Source organism: Prionailurus viverrinus, chromosome E3 (genome assembly GCF_022837055.1).
Source record: "Prionailurus viverrinus isolate Anna chromosome E3, UM_Priviv_1.0, whole genome shotgun sequence".
NCBI classification, from domain to species: Eukaryota; Metazoa; Chordata; class Mammalia; order Carnivora; family Felidae; genus Prionailurus; species Prionailurus viverrinus.
Window position 1 is genome coordinate 5,480,759 of NC_062576.1, and position 27,006 is coordinate 5,507,764.

General features: G+C 44.0%; 2 protein-coding genes across 4 annotated transcripts in view; one reads left to right on the forward strand and one right to left on the reverse strand.

Moving 5' to 3' along the window:
* Positions 1–716: 716 nt before the first annotated feature.
* EIF2AK1 (eukaryotic translation initiation factor 2 alpha kinase 1) overlaps positions 717–27,006 on the forward strand; it is a 32,421-nt gene continuing 6,131 nt past the window's right edge. The window contains exons 1-12 of one of the 2 annotated variants that reach the window (XM_047837577.1): positions 717–918; positions 7,205–7,363; positions 10,159–10,292; positions 11,418–11,455; positions 12,183–12,282; positions 12,807–12,887; positions 14,273–14,372; positions 15,177–15,234; positions 15,514–15,835; positions 17,301–17,412; positions 20,815–20,915; positions 26,823–26,937. In XM_047837577.1, the coding sequence (XP_047693533.1) occupies positions 801–918; positions 7,205–7,363; positions 10,159–10,292; positions 11,418–11,455; positions 12,183–12,282; positions 12,807–12,887; positions 14,273–14,372; positions 15,177–15,234; positions 15,514–15,835; positions 17,301–17,412; positions 20,815–20,915; positions 26,823–26,937 (1,438 nt within the window). In that variant the 5' untranslated portion in view covers positions 717–800. Of the gene's footprint in view, positions 919–7,204; positions 7,364–10,158; positions 10,293–11,417; positions 11,456–12,182; positions 12,283–12,806; positions 12,888–14,272; positions 14,373–15,176; positions 15,235–15,513; positions 15,836–17,300; positions 17,413–20,814; positions 20,916–26,822; positions 26,938–27,006 lie in introns of those variants that run through there. The other variant, XM_047837578.1, reaches the window with a different exon arrangement.
* ANKRD61 (ankyrin repeat domain 61) lies at positions 21,609–25,417 on the reverse strand. Of its 2 annotated transcripts, none has more exons than XM_047837580.1 (3): positions 25,202–25,417; positions 24,170–24,264; positions 21,609–22,554 (listed from the first exon to the last, which is right to left on the reverse strand). In XM_047837580.1, the coding sequence occupies exons 1-3, from the start codon at positions 25,415–25,417 to the stop codon at positions 21,609–21,611; spliced, it is 1,257 nt and encodes a 418-aa protein (XP_047693536.1). The 2 variants fall into 2 exon arrangements, with proteins under 2 accessions (XP_047693536.1, XP_047693535.1); XM_047837579.1 differs by having other exon boundaries at positions 24,170–24,267.

Sequence of the window (27,006 nt, forward strand, 5' to 3'; positions counted from 1 at the left end):
ATTCCAACTGTATAATCTGATCTGAGAGCCAAAAACAAAAATTATTTTCAGCAGCATTGTGTTGGCAACCAAGTCATCAGAGACATCTCCAGAGGGCAGAGGATTTTTGAAGCTAAAAGCTTCAAATCACAGTCAATGCAGTGTGGCCATGGGATCACTTGGAAAAGGCAGCCTCAGGTTTGAAAGTATTTCCGTTGAAAGTTCAGTCTCAAAAGCAGCGACATTTTTGCTAGGTTGGGTTCAGTTTGGGATTTCCCTTTTTTGTTGTTGGTCTAACGGTTGACCAAAATAGGTTCAGTTCTTGTTGAGATAGGTCTTGTAGATGCTTTTGATTTTTTTTTTTTAAACACATGGCAAATAGTATTGCATCCGCATTAAGTATGTATTTGGATTAGAATCTGAAGACACAGGATTCTTACACTAGCATCCGAGTCTTGGCGTGAGATGTCAACACCCTGACTTGTGTGCGGGTACTAAGGTCTCCAGGGCGGCCGGGAACACAGGTGGAGGACCCCCGGCGTAGCGAGAACCCAGCACCCACAACCCAAGGACCTCCGCGCGAGGACCAGCCCACTAGGGCGCCTGCGCCAGACCAGCCCATCCTTTCCCTCAGGAAAAGGGGAAGGGCGGAGCCTGAGGTAGGACCCGCCCGCGCTGGCGGCGCGCGGGAGGCCGGGGCGGGTCTTCCGTCTGGCGAGTGGCTGCTTCCGGATCCGGTGGCGGAGGCTGGTGCGGAGTGAGGTGGTGCGGTGCTAGCTGGCTGGCGGGCGGGCTGGGCAGCTGCCCGCGCGCTGCGGGCGATGCTGGGAGGCGGCTCCGGGGCCCGGGAGCGCGAGGCGGAGGGCGACGGGGCGGAGGCTGTTCCTGCGCCGCCTGCCATTGAGTTCCCGGCCGACGGCTCGGACCCCAAGTATGATGGTGAGCGACCCGGAATGCTGCGGCGGCCCTCTTCTTGCACCCATCCACCTTCATTCCCGAGCGGGCAGGGCTGCTGCGAGCAGCCCCGAGCTTCGCCGCAGCCATGGGGCGAATTCGGCTGGACCCCGGCCCAGCGACGGGGGGCGGCGGGCGGGCGGCATGGGTAAGGTAAACATTTATTGAAACGAGCGTCCGCGACCCACTGGTTTGTTTACGTTTCTGTTCCGTGGTTTCCTCTTTGCGGACTCGAAGTCCTTGGTAAGGCTTCGCTCAGGCTGCTTTCCAGCTCTCGAGCCCTGTGGTTTGGTCAGACGTTGAGAGTGAGCTTTGTAAACTACTAGACGGAGATTTTGCGGACCTTATACGCTTAACAGTTTGGGTTAAGCGTTTTAATTTGTAGTTTCTCACTGATAGGGGAGCTGAAGACTAGAGTGGGGCCGTATGGAAATCACTCTATTCGGTTTAAAGAAAAACAATGCCTCCAGGTTTTTGGGGGGTGAAGGACCTTTGGTTACTAGGAGATACAGGGTTAAGCCAGGCAAGTTATGTTATAGTGAAAAGTACTTAAAACATTGACTCTAACCACTTCAAAGTATCCACTATTTTATTGAAAGTTCTTAGGGTCTTTAATTACTACCAGTTGTTTTGGCAGTTTTTAAAATTAAATTGTGCTATCAGGAATGAATACATTGATTCAGGGAGGTTTTTAGTTTTCGGTAGTTAGGATGATTACAGGGAATACAAGCTCAGTTTAAGCATGAAGCAAGTATTAACATGTTGCAGTGGATTTGAAGGTGCAAGTCAAGTTGAAAAGATTCATTTGTTTCTAAAGTCCTTCGAACTTCACCCAAATACTGTCTATAATTCTTGACCCTAATGGGAGACAAAAGCAGACTGCGGTGGTAATTTTAGTAGGTCCTTGACAGAGTAGTTTTAAGAGAACTATATTTTAATGAACCGATTTTTTCACATGAAACCTGGTCTACTAAGGCAGCACAATATTAGGTGAAGTGTTATGTCAGAGGAAAAGTCCCAGCTGTAAACATGCAAGTCTGTGTTATCTGTAATATTTCGATAAGGTTTTCTGCAAAGGAGAGATTATTTTTGAAGGGAGTGATCTTAGATAAGCTTTGGAAAACTTCTACTAGGTTACTAACAGTACTGTTGTGTTTACATATTGCCTTTTCTTCCAAAGAGGCCCAGAATATCCAGACATGATTTATCATTTTATGTGAAAAGTAAGGTCTATGGAAAATAGTTTCATTTTTTAGTAGACTTAGAAACAGAACTGTTACAGAATTTCTTGAAGGTCGTCTATATGATGTGAGGTGGTCACTCTGCCAGTTGATGGTAGAGTCAGAAAATTCAGAACCTAGATGTAACTCTATAACCTGTGTTCTTCAGCCGTCTGTTATGTGGGGACCAACTTTGATCAGTTACTGCATGCCCCCCCCCCTCCCCTGCCCCAGCATGCCCTAGAAGGAGAGCAACAGTAAGCCCATTGTCAGACTCACTGGTTTTCTTCTTTCATCTGACACAAGTTTTCCAGAATTTTTGGCTCAGATTAATCCTCCAGGTTCCTCCTTCATTTAATAATGGACCATTTATTAAGATCATACTTGTCTGAGGAGCCTGAAGTAGGTGATCCTTTTTTCTGTTTGTCTACTCACCTCCTACTTGGCAGAATTCTAGAACTCTAATTCACCTAGGAGCTCATACTATTTCTTATTCTTTTTTATAAGAGGACCCGACCTCATCTTTCCTATTACCCACTTAGATCTTCCTCTTCTACTTAACCAGGATTGAAGCGGGAAGCATTCAGTGTCAGCCTTCATTGCCTTTCAGTTTTACTCCTTCCTGCGTCTGAGTATTTGTCCACTGGTCTTTTTTATAGTTGCTATTTTCTTGATTTAGTTCATTTGACTCCACTGATCAGTCATTTTTTTTTTTTTGTTTTGCTTTTTTCTTATTAAAAAGTAGAACTTGGGGCACCTGGGTGGCTCAGTTGGTTGAGCGTCTGACTTTGGCTCAGGTCGTGATCTCGTGGTTCATGAGTTTGAGCCCCGCGTAGGGCTCTGTGCTGACAGCTCAGAGCTTGGATCCTGCTTTGGATTCTGTGTCTGCCTCCCTCTCTGCCCCTCCTCCGCTCACGTTCTCTCTCTGTCTCTCAAAAATGAATAAATGTTAAAAAAAAAAAAAAGTAGAATTTAATTATTGTAGAAAATAGGAAAGTATGAGTATAGAGAAGCAGAAAACTCTCCTAACCATCATTTCACCATTGTTGACAATTTGGTATATTAAAAAAAATTTTTTTTTCACATTACAGTGTGTTTTAAAATTATAGAAAAACCTAAAGAAGAAAATTTAAAAACCACAATCTGATCACCCAGAGATTACTGTTTACATTTTGGCAAAGCTAGAGACAATTTATTCGATGACTTACATTTAAAACTATTGTTGGTCGGCACCTGGGTGGCTCAGTTGGTTTATTGTCCGACTCCTGATTTCGGCTCAGGTCATGATCTCAAGGTTCGTGGGATTGAGCCCTGTGTCAAGCTCTGCGCTGAGCACGGAGCCTACCTAAGATTTCTCTCCCTCTGCCCCTCTCTTGTGTGCATGCGCTGTCTCTTTCTCTCTCAAAAAGTATTGTCAAAGATCTCATGAACGGGTTAAAGATTTCTGAGTTTGTCCAAATGGATAAACATTTAGAGAAATAATTCAGAAAAATTTAAGGAAATCAAGGAAAAAGGAGAAAGTCATCTGTACTCTCATCCCAGAGAACTCACTGCTAACAATTTAGTGTGTTTGTTTGCAAATATTAATGAGGGCTGCTGTAAGCCAGGTGGATTCCTAGATTCCAAGATCCTAGATACTAAGGATCAAACAGGCAGACTGTAAAACAGCGTGTTCACTGTAATTTCATTTCTTGTACAAATTCTATTGATGTATGGTTGAAAACAGAAGGGGCAGAGATTTTGTCTGTTTTGTTCTTTCTGTTGTATATATATATTTATATAGCTATGAAATAAATGCATTTTTATTTTTTTTTAATTTTTAATGTTTATTTCTGAGAGACAGAGCATGACTGGGGAGGGGCAGAGAGAGAGGGACACACAGAATCCAAAGTGGGCTCCAGGCTCTGAGCTGTCAGCACAGAGCCCGATGTGAGGCTCGAACTCACAAACTGTGAGACCATGACCTGAGCCGAAGTCGGTCGCTCAACCGACTGAGCCACCCAGGCGCCCCGAAATAAATGCATTTTTAAATTATGATCATAGTATGGTAAACCTTTTACATTCTGCTTTTTATCTTTTTTTTTTTTTTTTTTTTAATGCTTATTTCTTAGAGCAGGGAAAGGGCAGAGAGTGGGAGGGAGAGAATCCCAACCAGGCTCCTTGCTGTCAGCATGGAGCCCGACTCTGGGTGCAATCTCACCAACCGTGACATCATGACCTGAGCCGAAATCAAGAGTCAGACGCTTAACCGACTGAGCCACCCAGGTGCCCACAAAAGTCTTTATTGATACCTGATTATTTCCTTAGACTACATGTACAGAAGTAGGATTTGTTGGGTTAAAGAAATAGGTTAAAAAAAAAAAAAAAAGTTTTCATACATTTTGATAAAATGATGACCAGAGAAGTTGTGTTGGTTCCTATGGAGCTATCTTGTCTCACCTTCATTAGTATTAGTGTTTTATAGCTTGCTCCTTTGACTGGATAATGAACTAGTCATGATTATCTTTTTATACACCATCGTTTCCAACAGCTGCATAATATTGTTATATATATATATATATATATATATATATATATATATAACTTAGCAGGTTTTCAGTATTCTAAACAGTGGTATGCTAAACATCTTATATATTTGTTGTGCCTTGTTGTGCCTTGTTTACTTATTTTCTTGGTAGATGTTTCCAAAAACTAGAAGCGTGAGGCCAAATGTTTGCACATTTTGAATTCTGTATTTATTGCCAGAAGTTGCAAGCACTTTTACCCCCTTGTGATTCAAAGTGTTTGCTTTTCTGTATCCATAACAATACCATGCTTTAAGTTTTTTTTAATGTTTGTTTATTTTTGAGAGAGAGAGAGAGCGAGCAAGCGAGCACAAGTGGGGGAGGGTCAGAGAGAGAGTGAGACACAGAATCTGAAGCAGGCTTTCGGGTCTGAGCTGTCAGCACAGAGCCTGACGCAGGGCTCTAACTCACAAACTGCGAGATCATGACCTGAGCCGAAGTTGGACGCTTAACCGACTGAGCCGCCCAGGCGCCTCTTCAGACTTTAAAAATAGTTACCAATCTGATGGCAAATTCTGGTACCATAGTTATTTTAATATGTATGTCATTAGTTACTAGTTAGCTTAAACCTATTTGAATTTTATCCGTGCTTCATTTTCTTACTAGCTTATAAGAGCTTTATATAAATTTATTATCTTTTCTTTTTCTTGTCATCTATAGGACAGATCTGTGTATTGTATCTGAATGTGTTATTCAAGTTTTAACTTTAAGATGTCTTTACATAGAGAAGTTTTTACATGGGCACATTTTTCATTCTTTCCCCGCCCCCATACTTGGTTAAGTTTTCTTTTAAAACGAATAGCACATCTGTGTATGCCGCAGGTGTTCTTTTGGTCTCCTTACAAGTCAGAGAGGAGATTGGTGATGAAGTCAGGACTTGGACACTGACTTCTCGAGGACCTTAATAGATTATAGAGGAGGGCAGAATAGAATATTTGAAATGGGGAGGATTTTTAGCAGGTGTAGGATGCATGGTCTCTTTCTGCAGGGCATTTCCAATTGAATGGGTCCACAGCTCTTGAGGGTTTGAGAGGTCTCATCTCTTCTCTAACGGCCCCTCTTAGAGTTTTCACTCCCATTAACGCCTCCATCCTCCTTTTCCTGGTGTTGTATAGTTGGTCAATCCATTTCTTTCTTGACATTTCTGGGACCTGTTCTTTCCTCCGTGTTTTTTCTTTCATTTACTCCTTTACTGGGCTCTTGACTGTTGCACGCCCCTTCCCATCTACATATTGCGTGTTTCCAGAGCAGTTTCCTCAAACATTTTTCCTTCTGACTGCTTTTGGCCTGTTCAGTAACATATTAAATAAAGAGTAAGTGAGAACTTACAACCCTCAACTTCAAGTGCCAACTTGTTCATCTGCTTGGTCTTGTGTAGTGGAAAGAGGATGGGCTTTGGGCCCCTGGGTGGCTCAGTCGATTGAGCGTCCGACTCTTGGTTTCGGCTCAAGGTCATGATCTCACAGTTGGTGAATTCGAGCTCCGTGTTGGGCTCTGTGCTGAGACCATGGAGCCTGCTTGGGATTTTCTCTCTCTCTCTCTCTCTCTCTCTCTCTCTCTCTCTCTTTCTCTCTCTCCTTCTCTCTCTCTTTCTCTGCCCCTCACCTTCTCACTCGCTATCTCTCAAAATAAAGGAACTTTAAAAAAAAAGAAAAGGGGGGCGCCTGGGTGGCGCAGTCGGTTAAGCGTCCGACCTCAGCCAGGTCACGATCTCGCGGTCCGTGAGTTCGAGCCCCGCGTCGGGCTCTGGGCTGATGGCTCAGAGCCTGGAGCCTGTTTCCGATTCTGTGTCTCCCTCTCTCTCTGCCCCTGCCCCGTTCATGTTCTGTCTCTCTCTGTCCCAAAAATAAATAAACGTTGAAAAAAAAAAAAATTAAAAAAAAAAAAAAAAAAAAGAAAAGGGAAAGAGGATGGGCTTGGGAGTTATTCTGACCTGTCTGCTTAACCTTCCTTAACCTCTGAGATCTGTAAAGTGAGAACGGTAACACTTCCCTCCCACTGTTTTGTGAGGATTGAATGAGCTTGTGCACATGAAACACCTGGTGTAGACGAAGTGCATGCCCCAGGTGGTTTCCGTCCTTTCTCCCTTGCCCTCTTTCTGCTGCCCAACTCCCTTCTTTATGCCTAGGCCTCGGCTGTCCTCTCGAAGGAAAGAAGCCATCTCATTCCCTCTCGTTTGCTTGAGTGTTGAGTTATTCACCTACCTATTTCTGCCTTTGCACACCTCATTACTACCAAGCTCCCCACCCCCCGCCCCCCACCCCCCAACCCCCCAGTGGCATCCTTCTGCTAGTCTTCCAACATCCAGAATTCAACTCAAAACTCAGTTCCGGTAAGTCTGTCTTGATTAACCCCACTGGGCATAACTATTGTTTTGTGTTTTATTTCCTTAAATGTAAATAGTTTGTGTTGCATTAATTAGATTCTGCTGTTTTGTCATTATGAGATATGTGTACTGTTAACATTTTTTCCTCTTTTAATTTTTAGAATCTGATGTCCCAGCAGAACTCCAAGTGTTAAAAGGACCCCTACAACAGCCGACTTTCCCTTTTGCGGTTGCAAACCAACTGTTGCTTGTTTCTTTGCTGGAACACTTGAGCCATGTGCATGAACCAAACCCTCTTCGTTCAAGACAGGTGTTTAAATGTTAGTAAATCTTGCTAAATAAGCCTTGCAGAAATACTATGTTGTTTGATGTTGTGGGTCTGAGAAGCAGCTGGTATATAAACATTTGAAATAGGTATTAATAGTTTCTATTTCTTGAATGTATTTTATATTCTTCTTTGGGTAATTGCTAATGAATATTGTCATTGAGGAGCCCAAAAGATTAATAACCGTATGATCGTGTGTATTTAAACAAATGAAAGATAGTTTTTTTGTTTCTATAACATGTTCCTTCATATAATTTTTGAAGATCTGTCATGGTTTGGTGGGTGAGCAGGTAAATGAAAATCACAGCTACTCATTCTGAAGTAGTTCTTAACCAGAGCCCTGGAAGAGCTGCATGCCGTGTTGTTGAACAGGAAACTGTTTTCCTCTACGTGCTGGATACTTCTGACACCCAGTGTGTGGGTATTTTCCTGTGCTGACCAGTTCTCTGAAACCAGCTGGGTGTCCTACCATTCAATTCAGTTCTGATACTACTTGGAGTTATTGTCAGTTCCCACAGGTTAAGGTCTCAGTCCCAGACTGCCTTCATTTTGGATGCCAGTTGGCAAGTAGTGGGTCCCCAGTGTCCTCAGGTTACCCATACTTGTGTCCAACTTGGCTATAAATTGTTCACTATAAAGGGTCGACCTCTCAGGTTTGATAATTTGCTATAATGGCTCACAGTAGTCGGGGAGACACTTCTGCTTACTGGTTGATTATACAGTAGAGGGTATGATAACAATACAGGTGAACAGCCAGATGAAGAGGCACATAGGATGAGGACCGGTAGGATCCAGCGTATGGCAGCTTCTTTCTCCATGGAGATGGGGTGCATCACTCTGCTGGTAGGTGGATGTGTTCACCCAGAAGCTCCCTGGATCCTGTACCTGAGGGATTTTTATGGAGGCTTCATCATGATGGCATGATCAATGAACTCAATCTCCTGCTCTTCTCTCCCTGGAGCATGGAGGGGTGGAGCTGAAAGTTCCAAGCTTCTAATCATGGCTTGGTGTTTGTGGTGACCATTCCCCATTTGAAGCTCTCTGGGGGACCCTCAGTCGTCTCATCAGCGTAACAAAGACATTCATCACTCTGGAGATTCCAAGGGTGTTAGAAGCTCTTGTGTCAGGAACTGAGGTCGAAGACCAAATATTAGAACAAAAGATGCTCCTCGCCCGCTCAGCACTTGGGAAATCACAAGAATTTTAGGAGCTGTGTGAATTTTAGGACATAAGACCAAGCATGTTTCTTATTATACCACAGTGGTTGAAATGTTTATTTTTATTGCTGCCATAGGTTATGTGTATGAGAAACTTGAGCCCCCCCCCCCCCAAAAAAATAAAAATAAAAAAAGAAACTTGAGCTCAGAAGTGAGCAGAATTACGGGTTATGATGTTTCTGGTCCAGCTCATTGAGAGCATTGTGGCCTCTTTAATAGCTCCAACCAGCCACAAATTCTGAGGATCTTTTCTACCGAAAAAGTCTAAGTCTTGTTTAGTGTTAGGAATCCTCAGACTTACAGATACCTTTATGCCGTCTTAGAATGGAATGTTCTTAGTTAAAGGCAGAGTATTATTTTGATGAGCTCGGTGGGACATGAAAAATGTACGCATGTACACTTATTTTTTTGAATGAGTGGTGGGGAGGTGGGTTGTACAAAAGCACGTGTTCTGTAGGCTCTGGAACATTGGTAGCTGGGGATTACTGTATTGAGCTCATTGAACAGAAAAGCAGGTTATAACCACCTTTAAGTAGTAATATTCTTCCTAATTAAAGCAAATCTGAATCTTGCTGATTTTAAGATAGTTTTGAATTCCTTTTTAGGTGACTGAACTTTTATTTTTATTTATTTATTATTTATATATTTTTTAAATGTTTATTTTTGAGACAGAGAGAGACAGAGCATGAGTGGGGGAGGGGGAGAGAGAGAGAGAGAGAGAGAGAGAGAGAGAGAGAGAGAGAGAGAGACACACAGGATCCGAAGCAGGCTCCAGGCTCCGAGCCGTCAGCACAGAGCCTGATGTGGGGCTTGAACTCACAAACCGTGAGATCATGACCTGAGCCGAAGTCGGACGCTTAACCGACTGAGCCACCCAGGCACCCTCACTTCCCCACGTGACTGAACTTTTAAATAAAATATATTTAAAATGTTTTTGATGTTATTCAGTTAGTTAATATAATGAAATTACCCATATAGAAAGAATATTCTCTATGGGGTGTGTGTGTGTGTGTATGTGTTTATGAAAAAATAAAAGCCAAGCACTTCTGTAGAAACTTCTTTTTCTGAGGAGCCTGGTATTGTGACTTCAGACTTAACTTTCCCCCTGGTATTTGGTCTTGATGCACATGTGCTCTTTGTGGGTTAGAGAGGGTCCATAATTGAGAACAACTTTTGTTCTAATAACGTTTTCACTTTGCCTCTGTTCGGACCTCGTTGCCTGTCAGCAAAAGGAGATGTGATGTGTTTGAATGTCAGAAGAATAGTAAATTTACATTTTTTTCTTGCCTTTTTAAAAACAGCTTAGTACTTTACCAACCATCCAGGCATGGTAAACAAGCAAGTGCTCAGTATCTAATAAGCAAATGTAGATGTGTTCCTGATCGATGAGTGACGGTTGTTCCTTCTCTATTAGAGGCTCAATATCCAAATTGTAATGTGTATGAAGATAACTTTTTTCTTACAGAGGTTTTGTTTTTTTTTTTTAATAGAGGCTATTAATACTCTTTAGTCTCCTTAAAATTGTCATCTTATTGATGGCCTTTCTAATAATAGTTTTCCATGTTCTTTGTAGTGCTTTGTCAGACCTTTATCAAAATGGGACTGCTGTCTTCTTTTACCTGTAGTGATGAGTTTAGCTCACTGAGACTACATCACAACAGAGCTATTACCCATTTGATGAGGTCCGCCAAAGAGAGAGTTCGTCAGGTAAGCGCTGAAATACACTTCATATTTGACAAAAACATTTTAATTTCAAGAGAACTGTATTGTAAAGCATTATGAAGTCCTGATTATAATACGGGTTTATGAAAACGTTAACCTTAATTTATCCAACAAATATTTATTGAGTGACTACTATGTGTTAGGCTGGGATTCAGGCAGCAAACCAAATAGACAAAAACACCTGCCCTCATGGAGCTTATGTTCTTTTTTTTCTTTTGAGATTATGTTCTGATGAGGGGCAGTCAGCAACAGCAACATAAAAATGTATAAAAATAAATAGGGTGTTACATGGTGGTAAGCGTTAAGGAGAAACAAAGCAGTGAAAGGGCTTAGAAAATGTGCGTTATATACAGAGTGGCCAGTTATTTAGGTGAGGAGCCCAAGTTGAGTATGAGCCGTGCACCTGTCTGGGGGAAGAGTGTCCAGGCAGAGAAACAGTGATTCCCGAGGTGGCAGTGTGCTTGGCTCACTGGCAGCCATGTGGCTGGAGTATAGGCAAGGGGAGAGTATGGAAGAGGTAGGGAAGGAGGGCAGCGAGATGGACAGATGGGGTAGGATCTGGAGACCGTTTTAACATCTTTGGTTTTTACTCCGAGTAAAATGGGAAGCATTACAGGATTTTGAGCCAAGGAGTGACATGATCTGACTTTCGTTTCAATGGACGCCCCCCCTGCCCCCAGCTGCCGTGTTGAGAATAAATGGAGGGAGGCAAGGGTAGAAGCAGGGAGACAGGTGGTCATACAGGGACAGGAAGTGATGGTGGCTTGGAATGGGTGGTAGCAGTGGAGATGTGAGAAGTGGTCTGTTTCTGCATGTATTTTGAAGGCAAAGCTAGAGTTATTTGCTGATAGAACTCCTTGGTCAGTTCTCAACTTTGGCAGTGGATGGCAAGACTATAGCTTTTTAAGTAGTGATCTTTTGGTTAAGAGAGAAGTGTTTTCAACCGTAAACCCCTTGGTGATCTTGAAAACGCCAGAGTGTTTTTCTTTCTTGGAATGTCGTTTGAGCATTTGAGACTGTTAATGTGACATGAATCTCACATGAATTTTGTGAGATTCCTCATTCCATGAACTTTTCAAAATGCTTTTAAAAGCAATTTTCTAATTTTAGGATCCTCGTGAGGATAATTCTCATATCCAGAAGATCAGGTATGTGTTAAATACTTCTGTGATTGTGCAAAGAGTAAGCTCTCCAAAAGAAATTAAGAACTTATCCTGAATTAATCAGAAATTAGTTTGGGGATTAAAAATAATGTAGTTCGGGTAATTTATGAAAATTAAAATCTTTGTTCTGAGAAAATAGTTACTGCTCCAAGATTTGTATTACTTCTCATTCCCACTCCCTCTTTTGTCCCCCCTCCACTCCTTTTTCTGTGTGGATTCCATAAGCCCCACCCTTTATTGAGGGCACTGACACCCGGTCTCTGTCAGCAGAACAACATTGAATTTTGGTTGTATGTAGGAAATGCTAGTTTAAAATCTGTAATTGGTCTCATTAAGAAATTTAAATAGGTTTGTTACTGAGCTCCGCTAATCAACTGCTGCTTGTTAGTTATCCTTAGGATTCCTGCTTTAAAACATTGATAATTTCTAATTGGAATGCTAATTACTGGTAACATACTTGATTACTTGATTAATGATCCCTTTCCTGTCTTTATTTTTTCCCCACTCGCTGTCTGTATTACATGTTGATTTGCTTGGCAAATATTTTCTTCCTAGAGAATGAAAAGTGTCATTTTGGCTCATCTTTTCAGATCGTCATAATTTAGTGATAAGTAAGGTTTGGTAGGTTAATAATACAATGAACATGAAATATCCTAGATGCTTGAATCTCTCGTGTTTTGATATTGATTGGTTGTTTGTATCTTGCTTTTAGATCAAGGGAAGTAGCCTTCGAAGCACAGACTTCACGTTACCTAAATGAATTTGAAGAGCTTGCTGTCTTAGGAAAAGGTGGATACGGAAGAGTGTACAAGGTTGCTTCCCACATCCTTGTTTTGACCTCCTACTCTGAATAAGTGCATTTTGAGAAGTTGTTCTCGTGATTATTATTTAAAGCGCTCAAAGGAAATTCCTAGAAATCATGTAGGCTTACTCTTCGTTGAGATCTGTCATTTACGGGGAAGTCAGCAGGTTTTAACCTTTTCCTAACCATACTGGTGGTTTAGGCAGATTCCGGAAACTATATTAATTTTCTTGAAAATGCATCACTGAAGAAAGTTGTGGTATTGTATTTTGGGCTTTACATAGTCCTTTTTTGCTAACATGCCCATTTTTCAGACCTAGAGTCTCTAGGAGTTGGAGTCTCACTGCAGTTTGGAAGCTTCTAGTCTGGCTGGCTATGGCCGACTTCCCTGAACTCTTTACTATTAAAGAGGAGGCTTGTCTTTCGCTTAATTTTATCTCTTTAGCTAGTTTGGATCCTGAGCTCAGGTTACAATAACTTTCTCTGTTGGAATTTAATGGCACAATGTACTTTCTCTTTCCCTCTACGTTTTAGGTCAGGAATAAATTAGATGGTCAGTATTATGCAATTAAAAAAATCCTGATTAATGGTGCAACTAAAACAGATTGTATGAAGGTATGGTTTTTTAAGTGTATTTGTTTTGAATAGTTGAGTGTTTAAGTCCTTTTGAAAGAGTTATGTGTGTGTGTGTATTTGGCAAATACTAGATGATATGGGGGCTTTTGGGGGGGAGGGGTTTAAGTTATTTAAATTCCAGTTAACATACAGTGTTATATTAGTACCATATAGTGGTTCCACAGTCCCATACATCACCTGGTGCTCATTAGGCTCTGATAGTTATTTATTTTTTATTAAATTTTTTTTTTTTTAATTAATACTAGGTGTTGTGGATTGCCGAATTTACTGAGTGGGTTACAGTAAAACAAACATCAAAACTAAATTTTTATTTGACTTAATTTTCTTTTAAGTTTATTTTGAGAGAGAGAGAGAGAGAGAGAGTGCGAGTGAGGGAAGGGCAGAGAGAGTGGGGAGAGAGGAGAGAGAGAGAGAGAGAGAGAGAAAGAGAGAGAGAGAGAGAGAGAATGAATCCCAAGCAGGCTCTGCACTGTCAGTGCAGAGTCCAGTGCAGGGCTCGATCTTACCAACTGTGAGACCATGACCTGAGCCCAAACTAAGTAAGAGTCAGACTCTCAACCGACTGAGCCACCCAGGCGTCCCTGACATAATTTTTTATAGACGCTCCTGATTGACCACATTTCAGGAGCGTTGCTGGGGAAATTAATTTTTTTTTTTTTTAATAATTTTTTTTTTCAACGTTTATTTATTTTTTTTGGGACAGAGAGAGACAGAGCATGAACGGGGGAGGGGCAGAGAGAGAGGGAGACACAGAATCGGAAACAGGCTCCAGGCTCTGAGCCATCAGCCCAGAGCCTGACGCGGGGCTCGAACTCACGGACCGTGAGATCGTGACCTGGCTGAAGTCGGACGCTTAACCGACTGCGCCACCCCGGCGCCCCGGAAATTAATTTTTAAAGTAAATCATTCATATACAGTATAGCTTGTTATGAAAATATGAGTTCAGTTCAGGTTCTGGTCTTCCCCCTGACATGTTGTATGGTCCTGGGAAAATGACATAGTCCTCTAAGCCACTTCTGTCTCCTGTCCTTGACGTAGTGACTGCAGTGGTTTTATTTACCTTCAGGGCCTGGATTTACTCATAGCATATGTGCTGCCGAAGCAAGCACTGGACTTACTGGTAGTAGTAAAATGAGAGAACGAATATAAATGGGCTCGGTAAAGTGTGAAGCTCTCGGTACATGTACGTTATTTTGTCGCTGTAACAATTCCATTTGTCTCAATAATACTACGATTGTCTTAACGTAGTTTAGATTTCCTGTTCAGATGGATTTCGGTTGTTTTGCTCTGAAACAAGTGGTATTTTGGTACGATGGACAGTCAGCTGTCCGTGAAAGCCAGATCTAAGTGTGTTTCCTCTGTAGGTACTGCGGGAAGTGAAGGTCCTGGCCGGCCTTCAGCATCCTAGTATAGTGGGCTACCACACTGCTTGGATAGAACATGTTCACGTGGACCAAACACAAGGTAAGCAGGTACACACGATGTAGCTGAAGGGTTGGCAAACTTCGGCCCGTGGGCCAGACCCGGCCCACCCCCATTTTTGTGCATCCCCTGAGCGGAGGGTGTTTTCTTACATTTTTAAATAGTTTAAAAGCGATCAAAAGACGACTATTTTGTGAAAGTTACCTGAAATTCAGATTTCACATCAATGAGCAAAGTTTGCTAGGCCACCGGCTCATTCATTTGTGTATTGTCTGTGGCTGCTTTTGCACCACAACAGCAGAGCCCAGTAGTTGGGGCCGAGTCCTGGAAGACCCACGGAACCTACAGCAGTAACTCTCGGGTCTTCTGCAGGAAGTTTGCTCCCTGCCACCCTTTTTGGGCATAGTTGAATAGCTCTGTTTCTACAATTCCTAAAATGAGCCAGGCATTCGAATACGCTTATTATATTTTGCCAGAAGGTATTGACATTTTTAGACTTGTGGTCCCATTTGCTGTTATTTTATTTATTAAAAAACTTTTTTTTTAATGTTTGTTTTTGAGAGAGAGAGAGAGAGAGAGAGAGAGAGAGAGAGCAAGCAGGGGAGGGGCAGAGAGAGAGAGGGAGACACAGTATCTCAAGCAGGCTCCAGGGTCTGAGCTGTCAACACGGAGCTCTACATGGGGCTCGAACCCACGAGCTGCGAGATCATGATCTGAGCCGAAGTCGGACACTCAACCAACTGAGCCACCCAGGTGTCCCTCATTTGGTGTTATTTTAGCTCTGCCTTTGACTATGACTTAGAAAGCTAGGCTGCTTGAAGATATGTTTTTGTTTTTGTCTGACAGATAGAATTTCTATTCAGTTGCCATCTCTGGAAGTGATCTCCGACGAGGACGACGACAGGTGTGTGCACTGGTGTTTAGTTTGGCCGGTTAAGGTATAACCTGCCCTGGGTTGTCTTTGTCTTTTTCCTCATTTTCATTACAAAATGTTAAATTGTTTCCTCCTCTCAGCCATTTCTTGTCAGTGTTTTCAGTAAATGTTGCTCCTAGAGAGATTTGATGCCATTTGCTTCAGGAGTTTACCAGTCAAGATTCTGAGGGCTCGAGGGGACAGCTGAGTTAGTCTTTATCTTTTTTTTTACGTTGGTTTTTAGCTTTACTGTTTTTTTTTTCCTTCCAGAAATCAATATGTTAAAACTGATGAAAGTAACAGCTCATCCATTATCTTCGCCGAGCTCACCTCAGAGAAAGAAAAGTCCTTAGAAGAATCTGGCATTGAAAATCAGAATAACAGATTGGTGAATTACACCACCAATGCAGTTACAAGAGACGCCAGTGAATTTGAAGCATCCAGTTTACTCCAGGGAAATGGTTTGGCCGATTTGCCTTCCAGATCGATTGTCGAACATCAGCTGCCACTTAGGCATCATTCTGACTTAGAAGAGAATTTCGCATCCACTGAGGAATCTTCGGAAAACTTAAATTTGCTGGGGCAGACGGAGGTAGGTAACTTGCCCAGAACCTACCGATGATTTGATGCTCACCCATAGCAATTGTGTCAAGGACCGTGACTAGCTGTGGCCTCTCCCTGCCCCCGCTGACTGCTCACCTTGCCCTCCCCCGTCTCCCCTCTCGCCCTTCATCTGCTTTGGTCAGCCTCTCCCCTCCATGTTCCCCCACCCGTGGCCCTTGTGTTGGGTCTTCCCTCCTTTGCTTAGTTAGCTCCTACCACTCCTTTTCTGGCCTTCTCTAGATCTTCTCATTTGTGCCCCCTGGAGCTGGAAGCATCATTCACACTTTTTGTGTTGTGTGTTAGCATCATGCTGTACACATATGTTTATGCATAAAGGTTTTCTGTATTTTGGAACATGACTTTAGGAGAGAGGAGAGGAGAGATCCCCAAGTCCATTTTCAGGACACTCATTAGGGTCACACTTACATGTCGGTGAGACTCCTGCATACTCTCCCTGGTGTTGACAATTCGTGTTTAAAAAAAACAAAATAGGGGCGCCTGGGTGGCGCAGTCGGTTAAGCGTCCGACTTCAGCCAGGTCACGATCTTGCGGTCCGGGAGTTCGAGCCCCGCGTCAGGCTCTGGGCTGATGGCTCAGAGCCTGGAGCCTGTTTCCGATTCTGTGTCTCCCTCTCTCTCTGCCCCTCCCCCCCGTTCATGCTCTGTCTCTCTCTGTCCCAAAAATAAATAAACGTTGAAAAAAAAATTAAAAAAAAAAAAAAAAACAAAAACAAAACAAAAAAAACAAAATAAATCTTAAACATTAACAGAATCTATATACAGTCCGCATGCTGGGATTACAGAGCTGTATGCCATCTGTATGTATGCAGAATTAATTCTCGTTGTCCAGGACCATGTGGCTCTGTGCATGTGCTTTTCACGAAACACAAAACTTTGAGCAGAGTCCTCCAAATCCAAAGGAGTTGCGTGTGAAGGACTGTTCATCAAAACCATTTCATTTCCCTGTATTACATTTGGGGGATTTTCCTCGGCACCTAAATGGGCTCTAGCAAGCTTAATTTTTGCTTACCTTTTCCTTGAACAAGTTATTTATGGACCCAGTGAAGCCACCACAGTGCATATACCTTGAGGTATACAGAGGGTAGAATACCACACAGCCATTCTTTGACATGGTGTTTTAGCTTTGGAAACTGTGTTGTGAGCAGACCACATAGCCTCAGCCCCCGTGCGTCCGTGTCCCATTCAGGAGCTGCTCCCATTCTTCCACCGGGCCTATCCCTGCCCCCTTGGGTTATGACACACCGTTTTCGGTATTCCTTTATTTCTCTGTCTCCTTCACTAGACCCTGGGGCTTCTTGGGTAGACACGTGCTTGTTGTCTCTTTCCTGAGCACTTAGCCCCCGTGCTTGGCCTAGAGTAGGCAGGTGAGTATCTGTTGACTGAGTGATAGGAGCAAATCGTGCACAGGTGGGAGCCAGCTGTGTCGCCCCGCAGGTGCAGTACCACCTGATGCTGCACATCCAGATGCAGCTGTGCCAGCTCTCACTGTGGGACTGGATAGTCGAGAGAAACCAGCGGGGCCAGAAGTACGTGGACGAATCTGCATGTGAGTACCGTATGTATCTGGAAACATTGGGCTGGGAAATCAAGACATGGGCGGTCTTCCACTGTAGGAACTACCTCCCTGTGCTTTAGGGGAACTACCTCCAGGTGCTTTAGGGGAAAAACATCACCTTTTTAACATAAAGAAACAATGGTGCTTATTTCAACATTTTTTAAGAATGGAGGTCTATAAAAAGAGAGACGTGGTTTGTTGATACCTAAGCAGTAATACGCTAGAATTCAGGTTAATGCTTTTGGGCAAAAAAGGTCTTTTAGAATTTTTGCAAGGAAATTTACATATTTGTGTTATTTTTTGGAACATGACACTGTGATACTCTTGCAAAATTACACCCTTAAAGAAATCGTTACAGAAGGGTAGGGGGTGAAAAGTTTGTCTCTCTGAAGATCCAGATCCCCTTCCTTCCTCTGTAGTTAGATATCCTCTAGAAATACTCCGTCAGGTTAGTAATTTCTAAAATTACCATCACACTGGTTCTCAACTTGTGCCGCACATTAGAATCACCTAGGGAGCTTTCAAAAAGGTGTCGTTGATGAGAAAGAATAACTTTAAGGTGGAGTAAGCCGACGAACATGACTTTGGCTGGTGTTCAAGGTCAGCATCTGCAGTGAAAACTCCTATTCATAGTGTGTGCCCTTGAGAAGGGGTGATGAGAGGGGCATTGTGTGTCTGGAGTCTTTCTCCCCAAAACCCATAATGCCATCTAGTTGTAAGAAAACATCAGACAAATCTCCATCTGAGCATGTTCTACGAAGTGTCTGACCAGTACTTCTCAAAACTGTCATGGTCGTCATAAATAGGAAAAGTCTAAGGAACTGTCACAGACCCGAGGAGCCTCGTGAGACATGACAACTAAATGTAATATGGTGTCCTGGACGGAGTCCTAGAACAGAGAAGGGACATTCAGTAAGAACTAAGGAAGTCTGAATAGTTTGTGGGCTTGTATCAGTATTTGTGCATTATTGTGACAAATGTACCATATTAATGTAGGTGTTATTAAAGGGAGACTGGGTGTGGGGTAAGTGGGAGCCATACTATCATCTCCATTTCTCTGTAGATCTAACATTGTTTTAACAAGTAAAGTCTGTCTTTTTAAAAAGGCTGTTGTTGGGGCTCCTGGGTGGCGCAGTCGGTTAAGCGTCCGACTTCAGCCAGGTCACGATCTCGCGGTCCGTGATTTCGAGCCCCGTGTCAGGCTCTGGGCTGACGGCTCAGAGCCTGGAGCCTGTTTCCGATTCTGTGTCTCCCTCTCTCTCTGCCCCTCCCCCGTTCGTGCTCTGTCTCTCTCTGTCTCAAAAATAAATAAAAACGTTGGAAAAAAAAAAATTAAAAAGGCTGTTGTCTGAGACCACACAGTAATTTTTACATAATTGGTATTGGGATAGGGTTTGGCCTTTGGTATTTATTTGAAAATTCTCTTGTCGATTCTAATGTATATTCCGTTACCAAAATTGGGGACACAAGAGACTGGGTTTTAAGTAAAGCCTCAGCTAAATGCTGAGTATTAATCATTTGCTCTTCACTCCTGATGACACTGTCACCCTTTATTTGGTCTAAAATACAGGTCATTTAACCCACCCAGAATCTTAGATTAGCTTCCAGTGAAGGCAGAAACATAATGCCTCCTTCAGACATTCGAACTCGACGGCGAACTCGACGTTCGCCGCTTCTTTGGTTTACCACGTAATCAGAACCTGGCATGCTTTTCTCAGTTCAGTCGTGGCAAGGAGTAGGCAGGGTGTTTTCAGTGCCCTGTTGGGTTGTATCCGTTGCTGCACAGGCATCGTAGTGCTATACACAGATGTTTCTACAAGAAGAATGGCTTATTAAAGTCTGTATGGAGTTGTTGATCTTTCAACTTCCGTTTGGAAAATAAGTAACGGGTCCCTCATGACGTATGGGATGTCTCCGATTTACACCATCCAGGACAGTAAGCCACCATCCAGGACAATGAAATCAGGGCAAGACCGTGTATGATGTAGCTAGCTAGCACGATACATATTTTTCTTCTAAAAATACTTTAAAATACAAAAGTTTTACTTTGTAGTACTCCGGCACCGTGTGCGTTCCTTCCTGTCGCGTGTAGTTTTACAGGAGCCATTCCCAACAGTCCAGAAGCGATAGACCCCGGTTTGTATCCTGCCTCTAGCACTCACTGGCCTTAAGGCTTGGGTCAAGTCAGGGGGCTGTTCTCTGCCTGTTTCCTCCCCTGTGAAATGTGGATTGGCCCATGTGATTGGGTTTGAGGAGTGAAGCAGTCGGTGTGAAGGGTGCGGTGCTGAGGGAACGGAAAGTGTTCTCCCTGGATCGGGCCCGTGTGCGGCGCCGAACCCTCTGGCTGGGGCCCGAGATGGGCACCTCTTACCGACAGACCCAAGGAAGGTAGTTGTTCCAAGGCTGTGAAAGCCCCAAAGCCCTCCTTCATCCCTGCGGACAGGAGGTCGTGGCCTCGGTGTGAGGGGCGCTGGTAGTAGAGGTGCTTGTGAGTGGTACCCTCGTGTACACACCCACGCACACACCCACGCACACAGTGTTCTGTCTTCTCAAGCACTGGGCTAAGGACTTGAGCTTCCTGAGGTACATGCTAGCTGGTGCAAAAGGGGAGCGTGGGGTAGGTGAGCTGCGTAACGACGTAAGCTCATCCAGGAGAAGGGAGACTGTCTCGTGTTGTGCTTGAAAGTAAGCAGTCTGTTCAAGGTTTACAGTGGCTGACAAGAGAAAAGCCATTAAGTTCTCGTTACGATATTCACCGAAATAGCTTAGCTGGAAAACTCCAGGATTTTTGTCTTTATCAATTTCTGTTTTAGTCCTACAGAACTTTCCCGCCCTCTAAAGTTAGGTGTTATATCATCACGGCAATAGATGAATTAAATTATTTACTTTTCCCTATACCTCATTTTTCATTTGTTAGTCAATTTTGGAAACTGCAGCATTCCAAACGTCCACGTAATGGAAGCTCACTCCTCAAGCTAGCCTAATGTATCTGTTTTTTTACTCCATTATTTGTAACAGTGTCTCTAATCCGCAGTGGGTTTAGGACACCAAATTTATTAGCTGTGAGGGATGTCAGGGGTTGAAGAAGATTTAAACCTAATTTAATCTAGCCGCCTGATGCCTGAAGAATGGTTTGCAAGGTAATTAATACAGGGGCTCTTGAGTGAAATTAGTGACACCAATTCTGTTCACTAGGGTGCTGGTTTGTGGTGGTTTCTGAGCCACCTGAGGAGCCCTTCTTGTCTAATTTCTAACCATTTTGGAATGTTGATTTTGTTGAAAATCTGAACGATGTTAATGTGTTTAATGTATTTAGAACTATGTAACATTGAGATGTTAATGTAATGAGTAAAAAGACAATTAGAGAAATAAAACTTCCTCTTTTACTTGAAGGTCCCTATGTTATGGCCAGTGTTGCAACAAAAATTTTTCAAGAAGTGGTGGAAGGTGTGTTTTACATACACAACATGGGAATTGTACACAGAGATCTGAAGGTAAGTGGAGAGGCTGAGTCATTGAAAGCAGCAGTAATTTCGTATCAGGGAGGACGTGGCATTGGTTCTTTGAATTAGATGGAAGTATGTATCCTCTTTCATTTATCTAGAGGATTATCATTTTTATGTAAATCATCATCCTGTAGGTCCCGAACTTTAGGCAGTGATCTTTGGGCATTCGAAAATTCTCCCTGGAGGATTAGTACTGGTTTTCCAGGTAGTAAGTGTGCGGAGTACTAATATAATTGAGGACGTTAAATGTATTTAATGCGGACAAAAATCCTCATAGATTATTGCAGCCTTAGAGGTAAAATCTATTTCTATAATTTTGTATCTTCAAGGGAATTTAATATGGCCAGTTTTTTTCTGCTGTTTAAAAAATCTATGCTTATCTTGATTTTTAATCAGAACAGGCTATCAAGAAAGAACACGTTTACTTCTTTGGCAGAAGAGTTTTAAGTGGCTTATTTTTGAACAAAAAGTTGAATTGTGGAAAATGTATTTAAAAGAGTATTTGGGAACAAAAAAGTTAACGTGCAGATCATTTTATTTTTTGAAAAAAGTTTAGGAACCAAATGGTTTGTACATCCGGGATGTGCAAGCTGATGGGTTCAGTGTTGCCAGGGTATGTGTCTTAGCCAGAAACCGCATGGTGAGTTACTGAAATTCCGTGGCCTGTGCCACTTGGGGGTGCTATTTCAGGAGGTAAGCTAAGTCATGAAAGCCATATACAGAATGCCACATCTTCGCGGGGAGAAGTCGCTTCAAGTGCCCTTTGTACTTCTCACCATAAATATTCCTGAGGTTCCTTTTGCAGATGTCCTGTAGGGATAAGGGTCTTTGAGATAGCTTTATGAGGGTTTCCCTTAAGAGGTGGAATTCTGGCAGCATGATTCCCGCAGGTAGAATTCCGTGGTTATTGGTCAGTCTCAAAGGATAAGAGCGATGAAGTAGCCTGGCCAGAAGCTCCGTGTCCCTTACGTTGGAACTGCGCTGAAGGTACATGTAGATGGGAGACTCCCCGTTTCTTGTTAATAGGTTGACATTTGCTTCAAATTCGAGCAAGAGATTGATAATTGCCTCTCTGCCTCCAAAACACGCCTCATGGATAGCCGTTTGACCTTCGTGGTCCCGGGCATTCACTTGGGCTCCGTGAATTAGCAGTAAACGGATGCAGTTCACGCCCGCGGCCAGCATTCGGCCTGCTTTGCTCGACGCCGTGCACACCGCCAGCTTAAGGGCCGTGTTCCCAGTGGAGGAGATGACGCAGTTAACATCTGCTCCGCAGGCAATTAGTGTTTCCATCATCTCCTTGTTGAGCATGTCTGCAGCCGTGTGAAGGGGCGTCATGCTGGATTCATTAACAGCATTGATGTGGGCACCATTTTGGGCTAAAATGGAGAGCACTGGATAGGTCCCGTAGGTTATGGCCAGGTGGAGGGGAGAGTGTTTGTTGCTGTTGTCTACCCGAGCGTTGACTTGGGCTCCGTGTTCGCACAAAATGCGGAGACATGTTACGGCATTGTTCTGAATGTCTGTCAGGATCCTTCGTATTCTGTTCCCCGGTTTTGTCCACGTGGTAGAAATGATCGGCCAGTGCAGCAGCATCAGGTGAAGTGTGGTAAGGCCTCTTGTGTCCCTAAAATAGTTATTCATCACAGATTATACTGTACCCACGAATGTCTGCGCTATATCCACAAGTATCTACACTGTATCCACGAATATCTATGCTGTATCAATGAATGTCTACGCTATATCCATGAATACCTACATTGTATCTACACGAAGAATTAGTGCTCAAGAAGGGAATGTCTGTTTGAAGTAATTCTCCTCAACTACTTGGAAGAAGCGTTTGGAAATCTGCATGGCCGTTTAGTCCTCGGGGTATCACGGCGTTTTGGGGGGACAGGGTACTGTGCATCACAGCATTGGAGGGGCCTAGCTTCCTACAGCGGTTTCAGTTTTGTTACCCCTGCTGGGACTGGCCTCTCCGAGGCTGTATGTTAGTTAATCCTGTGCCCCAGCACCTCACACGGTGCTGTGGTTTAGCAGCCACGCGGGAGAGTTCCGTGGGCCTGGTGTGACCTGGTCTTAACGCAGAGCTGAGCCGAACCGGGCCAGAACCCCTGCCAATGTGGCTCTTCGTGGCCCTGCATCTGCTCCCCGTGTGTGGGGAGGTGGAACAGAAGACAGAGTCGAATCTGGAGACCCACAGCCCCCAGTTAGTGAAACCAGTTGGTCTTCACTCCCTGCGCCAACTCAGGTGCAGCCAGGGTTTTACAGCGGCCCCCGTGCGCCCCTCTGCTGAGGTCTCTCCGGGTGGCCTCCCAACTTGCTTTATTTGGCAGAGAAAAGGGAAGGCTTATTACGAATAGCTGACCGCTCTGCTGAGATTTGGAAATGACTTTCAGTTCGCGTGTATTTATGTAGCGTAAGGCCCCAGGCTAGGGAGGGATAGGGTAAAACAGTCTCTGCCCTTGCAGGCCTGACAGTCTGGCATGAAAGGCGTTTCAGTAGCTAGGCCAGAATTACCTGTGGGGAGAGTTCTAAGAGTTATGAGGGCCCACGGGGGCGGCCTGTGGTGGAAGGGTCGGAAAGGGTGCACCGAGGGGCCGCTGTGGAGGAGGGGGCGCGTTGGTGACGTCCAGTCGTGGAAGGACAGCGCGAGGGTCTGCAGAGCTGGGCAGGGGTGCGCAGGGGTGAGGGGGGAGCCACACAGGTTGGGGGGCTCTTCTGGAGCATAGTGAGGATTTGGGGCTTTACTTTGTTGTAATGTTATGGGGCCAAGAAGGTGTTGCTTCACTAAGTAGTATTTATCGGGCACTTAGTGCCTGGCATTGGTCTAGGTGGTGAAGACGGGTTGAGGAGCCACACAAGCTTCTCTTTTGTGAAGCGTACTTTCTAGGGGTGGGTGATAAAAAGAAAATCCGTTGTCTGTTTCTGTTTACTTATTTTTCACCCTAGCTTAGGGTGTTAAACTCCTTGAGGGCTGCGACCAGGACTTAACGCATTTTCCACAGCATCATTGCTGAGCGCTTAATTCTCAGGATGCTTTCAGTGGGCTGCCTGGTGTGTATTCCTGCGTTTCGGCCAGTTTTTCAGAGGCTCTCATCTAGTCAGTAAGGAAACGGGCTCATTCGAGACCTAGGATTTTGTAGTCCATGACACGGAAGGATGGGTGAGTCCGGACGTGACCGGGAAGGGTAACCTAAGTCATGCGTCTCCTCACTTAGAAGTGATCCCCGTCGAGTTACCTTACTTCGGGGTCAGCGCCATGTTCTAGCAAACAGAGCAAACTTTGTGCCTTGCGGTGTTTGGCAGCCAGATGAATGGGGATGATGGACTGCGTCTGCTTCAGGGGAGAAACCGAAATACGTTACAAGGAGCCCTGTGCAGGGAGAAGTGGCCATTGTGTCAGCCTGCTGTTTTGGAGGAAATAAGTGTATTTAGTATCTCAGTTCGGTATTTTTTCTGGTATGTGCATGGAAATTTTCCTTCCTTTTGACTGTTTTAAAGGACCCCAAACCAGTGAGTTTCTTATTATAAAACCTGTGTTTTGCATAAATGCAGATTTACCAAGGCAACAGAAATCACTTACTGAAAGCTTTGGAAGTTGATTCTTGTGGGGAGCTCACAGGGGAAAGTTAACGGTAATTGCTACTAAGTCACTTTGTCCTTAAATTAACCTGCAGGGTGATTGACAAGTGCGGTTTTGTGTTTTTTCCTACTTTGCCAGAGTTATAGTCTCAGGAGTAACACCCACATTTCCGGGGTCTCAGAGAGAACGTAGCGTGTGTCCTGTGACTCGCCGAGCTTTTTATGCCGGTTCTTAAAATGCATATGTATGTAATCAGTGGCTTCACAGTGTGACAGCAGGATGAGGGAGGAAGGTGGGGTAAGGGAGAAGGTGACTTTTTGAAAAAATAACTATAAAGGTAATTGTATAAAAATGTAGCAAATGATAAAGCATATGTAAAAAGGGGAAAAGGAATCCCTTCACACAGCTGTCATCACCATATCTGAGAGGATGGCATCAGCGTTGTGCCAACCAAATGCATTCTAGTCCTTTCGCGTGTCCGTGTGCGTGTGGTAACTAGAGGGGGGGTGGCACGTCGACTTAGAAGGGCCTGCTCTGGCCATGCGGTGTGCTGGGGGTGACCCGTGGGGCTGCGGGTGTGGGGGGGCCTCGAGGAGCCTGCGCGAACTAGGTGGTGGGCCTTTGGAGCAGCGTGTCTTTTCCCTACAGGTGGCTGAGCAGAAAGCGGGCGGGGGGGCGGGGGGGGTACCTGGTTCAGAAGGAGTCGGTAGCTGGTGGAGTTGGCCAGAATGGTCATGGGCTGGTTGACGGGGTGGCTTCTCAGGAGCACCCGGATGGCAGCACAGTCCTCCCTCATGATGGCCTCGTAGAGTCTGATGTGGAGGGCCGCGGCTGGGCCTTCTTCCAGGGACTTGGCCCCGTCGGCCACCAGCTCCCTGCTGCCTCTCTTGGTTATGTTTCCCATGAGCAAAACTTCAAAGAGTAGGGACTTGGAAGTTCAGGGGACACTTGTGACAGAATTGCTCAGTTTTAGTCTCATTATGACCCCTTCAGTTCCATTCTAGAACTGTGAAGGCTTGTATCTGTGAACAAGGTTCACTTTTCTATCAGGCTCAACTTTTTAAAGCTTTGTTGTTAGGTCATACAGTGGCAGATAGAAGCATGGTTTGGGGACTTTTTTCAGTCACAAAAACATAGCCAAATTATCATCGTGTGCATGAGATCATTTCTGTGTTATTCTCCATTTGGCGATAGTTAAAAAAAAAAGAACAAAGCTAAAACAGGAATTTATAGGTGCAAATAAAAAATTAAAATTATTACATTTAAAGTAAGAAAAGCCAACTTTAAACCTAAATACGTTTTTTGTTTTGAGTAGAAGGCCTCTTCCCCTCAGTGTGGGCGCAGGTCTGTGCTGCCACAGGACTAGTTCCATTGGGAGAAGTTTTGGGTCTGCACCCGTTGCTTAAATAGAGCTGAATGCGTCCCTTCACAGTCGCAGCCCTGGCTAACAGAAAAGAATCATCCAGGAGCTTTTTACAAATATCAAAATGTTCTCATTAAAAAAAGAAATCTGGGGCGCCTGGGTGGCTCAATTGGTTGAGCGTCCGACTTTGGCTCAGGTCATGGTCTTGCGGTCTGTGAGTTCGAGCCCTGCATGGGGCTCTGTGCTGACAGCACGGAGTCTGCTTGGGATTCATTCTCTCTCTTTCTCTCTCTGCCCCTCCCCTGCTTGCTCTTGCTCGCTCTCTCTCTCTCAAAATAAAAAAATAAACTTAAAAAGAAAATCAGTCTTTGGCTTGTTGGAGAAGATGATAGTTTTTAAAAGCTTCTCAGGGAATTCTGACGCTCGGCTGACCAGTTGTGAACAAAGTGTGCTCTGTGTTAGTGGTTCTCAAACTTGGAGTAACATGGGGACTTCTATTAGTATTTTTTTGTTTATTTATTTTGAGAGAGTGTGGGGCGGGGGGAGGGGCAGAGAGCGAATCCCAAGCAGGCTCTGTGCTGCCAGCCTGAAGCCCAATGCAGGGCTCGAACTCATGAACCGTGAGATCATGACCTGAGCTGAAATCAAGAGCTGGACACTTAACCAACTGAGCCACCAAGGCACCCCAACATGGAGAACTTTAAATAATACTGCTGCCTGCGTGCACCCCCAAGAATTCTGATTTTATTGGTCTGTGGAATGGCTGGGATATTGGGATTTTTTTTTAAAGCTCCTTGGTGATTCTAATGTGCACTTGAGTTTTAGAACCACTGCTCTAATTTTTCATTTTTGAGGGGCTCCCTGCTCCTGAGTTGAAAACTCTTAATGTCTATGCATTTTTACAATTTGTTTAAGAACACCAAGGAATTGTTCTGTTTGTTTACAGCCTAGAAATATTTTTCTTCATGGCCCTGATCAGCAAGTAAAAATAGGCGACTTTGGTCTGGCCTGCACGGACATCATACAGAAGAACACAGACTGGATCGATAGAGATGGGAAGAGTAAGTTTATTTTGGTTGTGATCTTTTCTTTCTACCTTTTTTTTTTTTTTTTTTTTGGCATTAAGGAAA